At 33.6% G+C, this 2,500-nt stretch overlaps 1 protein-coding gene across 6 annotated transcripts in view; it reads left to right on the plus strand.

Annotated features, from left to right (window-relative positions):
* Positions 1-2,500, plus strand: part of RYBP (ring and YY1 binding protein) — a 33,093-nt gene that overhangs the window by 22,544 nt on the left and 8,049 nt on the right. For 3 of the 6 annotated variants that reach the window (XM_027373126.2, XM_070118267.1, XM_027373128.2), the window contains one exon: positions 2,194-2,286. The exons of 2 other annotated variants lie outside the window; for them this stretch is intronic. In XM_027373126.2, the coding sequence (XP_027228927.1) occupies positions 2,249-2,286 (38 nt within the window). In that variant the 5' untranslated portion in view covers positions 2,194-2,248. Of the gene's footprint in view, positions 256-290; positions 2,287-2,500 lie in introns of all 6 variants that reach the window. One more of the 6 variants, XM_070118268.1, reaches the window with a different exon arrangement.

Raw genomic sequence — 2,500 nt, forward strand, 5'->3', positions numbered from 1 at the left:
GATTTTAGTTTTACAAAAATTCAGGATATAGCTTTAATGTGTAACAGAAGTTAGGATATAGTTTTTAGTGTTACAGAAGTTCAGGATATGAATTTAGTGTATTACAGAAGTTCAGGATATGAATTTAGTGTATTACAGAAGTTCAGGGTATAACTTTAGTGTGTTATAGAAGTTGGGATATAATTTTAGTGTTACAGAAGTTCAGGGTATAACTGTAGTGTGTTACAGAAGTTAAGTTCAGGATATAACTTTAGTGTGTTACAGAAGTTAAGTTCAGGATATAACTTTAGTGTGTTACAAAAGTTTAGGATATAATTTTAGTGTGTTTTCTGCCTCAAAAGGTGTGGCACTGTTGTAGAAGTTTGTAAGTCGCTGCACAAGTCCCATGATGCCCCTGGATACAGAATTACATAGTTTGAATGATTGGGTGCCATGCTCATATGAAAATTGTTAACATCACATTCATGAAAGATTAAGGTGGCAGGTCAAATGTTGGGATAGATGGTTTATTTAAAGATGATTCTTAAGTGTTTAAGGGTTTATTTGAGATAATTGTTTGCTACTGCTTTAATGCTTGTGTTACTGCTATATGCAACAATCATTCAGATATCGTTCTCATCCAGTGCATTATTGATCTTTTTATAACTCTACCCACCTTAATAGGTTTATCACCTTATGAAGACGGTAAGTGACAAACAAAGAACCTGCAGCTCTACTTGTGTTTCCAACCCCTTCCACCTCTATGTTACCACATCATTTGAGTGATCATAACTTCCTCCAGCTAGTTTGTCGACTAAAACAAAGCTAGTTTAAACTTTCTCTCTGGCTAGGAAGAAGACCAAACTTTTGTGTGTGATGGTACATGATATTATTTGAGGAGATAGATGTAAATTATTCAGATGAGTGTCAATTACAAGTAGAAATCTGGTGATTCTTGTAAACAGTCTTTCTCAGCAATTTATATTTTCGAGCAAAATTGTATCACTGAAATACCTGGAAATTCTTTGCACTTTATAAAATATTTGTCACCCATTTTTTCAACCTTTTTTAATATGACTTACATCCTATTACCACACTCTGGGTACTGTCCCTCAAAATGTCAGTGAATTTGAGTGATCAAATGTATATGTAACTTTGAATATACTTCTTGATCTACCATAAGCAAGTGCAGAATTAGGAGCAACCACGGTGTGAGAATTAATAAGAACTTAATGTTTCGTTCTTCACTAACAATGATTTAAGAACTTTGGTGGCTTGATGGAGGGATATTAGCAAAACTAGTGTAATTCATTGTATATTATATTGTTCGTGAGCATTGATGATTGGACTGATCATTGGAAGTTCAGATTCATTGTACTTTAAAGGGGTTTCTTTCATAATACTAGTTGTCAGACATTTTTACCCATTATATAGATTATGCCTGTTGCTTGAAATATTTGTATTGCTTTGGTGTTGTAACAGCATGAGGAAGAAAGTAATATTTTTGTGTTGCCAATTGTGAAGCTGTTTTTATTTTAATATACATTTGGAATTGGAATGTTGAGTGTAACCCTAAGAATGTGACCTTCACACTGCAGAGCAAGTTTCAAGACTAACCTGAAACTAACCCATCAATACTTAGGTACTGAAAATTATGGATTTTTACTTCAGTTGGGACTTTTGATTCTTTTGTAACTGCTTCACTTTCTCAGTCTTCCGTATAAAGACTACGGAAGATCCCATCAGATGTTTGTCCCTTGATGGAATATTTCCTGTAACTTACAGTTTGTATTTGTATGATTAAACTTTATATATGAGGCAGACGCATATCTTGCAACCACAAAGTCTCCTAATTATGCAAGGCTTGACATATGATGGAAGTAGCAGATAATTAAAGACTGTCATTGTATAGAAGAAATACTTTGAACTTCATGAAATGGTGGATTTCTCATTGTATGAAAGATATACTTTAAACTTCATGAAATGGTGGAGAAGTTTTAGCTGGCAGGATTTTGTGAATTGGAAAGGTTTGAATCCTTCATTGGATAATACTATAGTAGAAATGATTGTGTTGCTGTCCATAGCCAGGCAGTATCAGGGCTAAGCAATATCAGGCTGTGTCATCGAATTACTTTCTCATTTTTTATTTATTTGTCACTCATGTATTTAGAAATATTATTCTGATTAACCTGTTTTTTTTCTTCATTCTTTTAGAAGAGATAAACAAAGAAGCTGTGAATATATTGGAGGAGAGAAGATTTAAGAGAGGATGTCAAGTAGAAGACATGAGCATTGGAACCCTTCAAAGTGAGATCATAATAAGGGGATTCTGATTCATTGTTTTCTGTAGCTTTGACTTCAGTACTTGACTCTGTTTGGAAATTCTCTGCCTTTATATACATGCTCTTATTTCTTGTATTGACAAGCAGCTCTTTCTTGCAGTAATAGCCAACATCAACTCCCACCCTATGTTTCTAAGGATACCAGTATTTTTTAAAATCTTTTATCATTACTGTATTTT

This window comes from Penaeus vannamei, chromosome 41 (assembly GCF_042767895.1).
Source record: "Penaeus vannamei isolate JL-2024 chromosome 41, ASM4276789v1, whole genome shotgun sequence".
NCBI classification, from domain to species: Eukaryota; Metazoa; Arthropoda; class Malacostraca; order Decapoda; family Penaeidae; genus Penaeus; species Penaeus vannamei.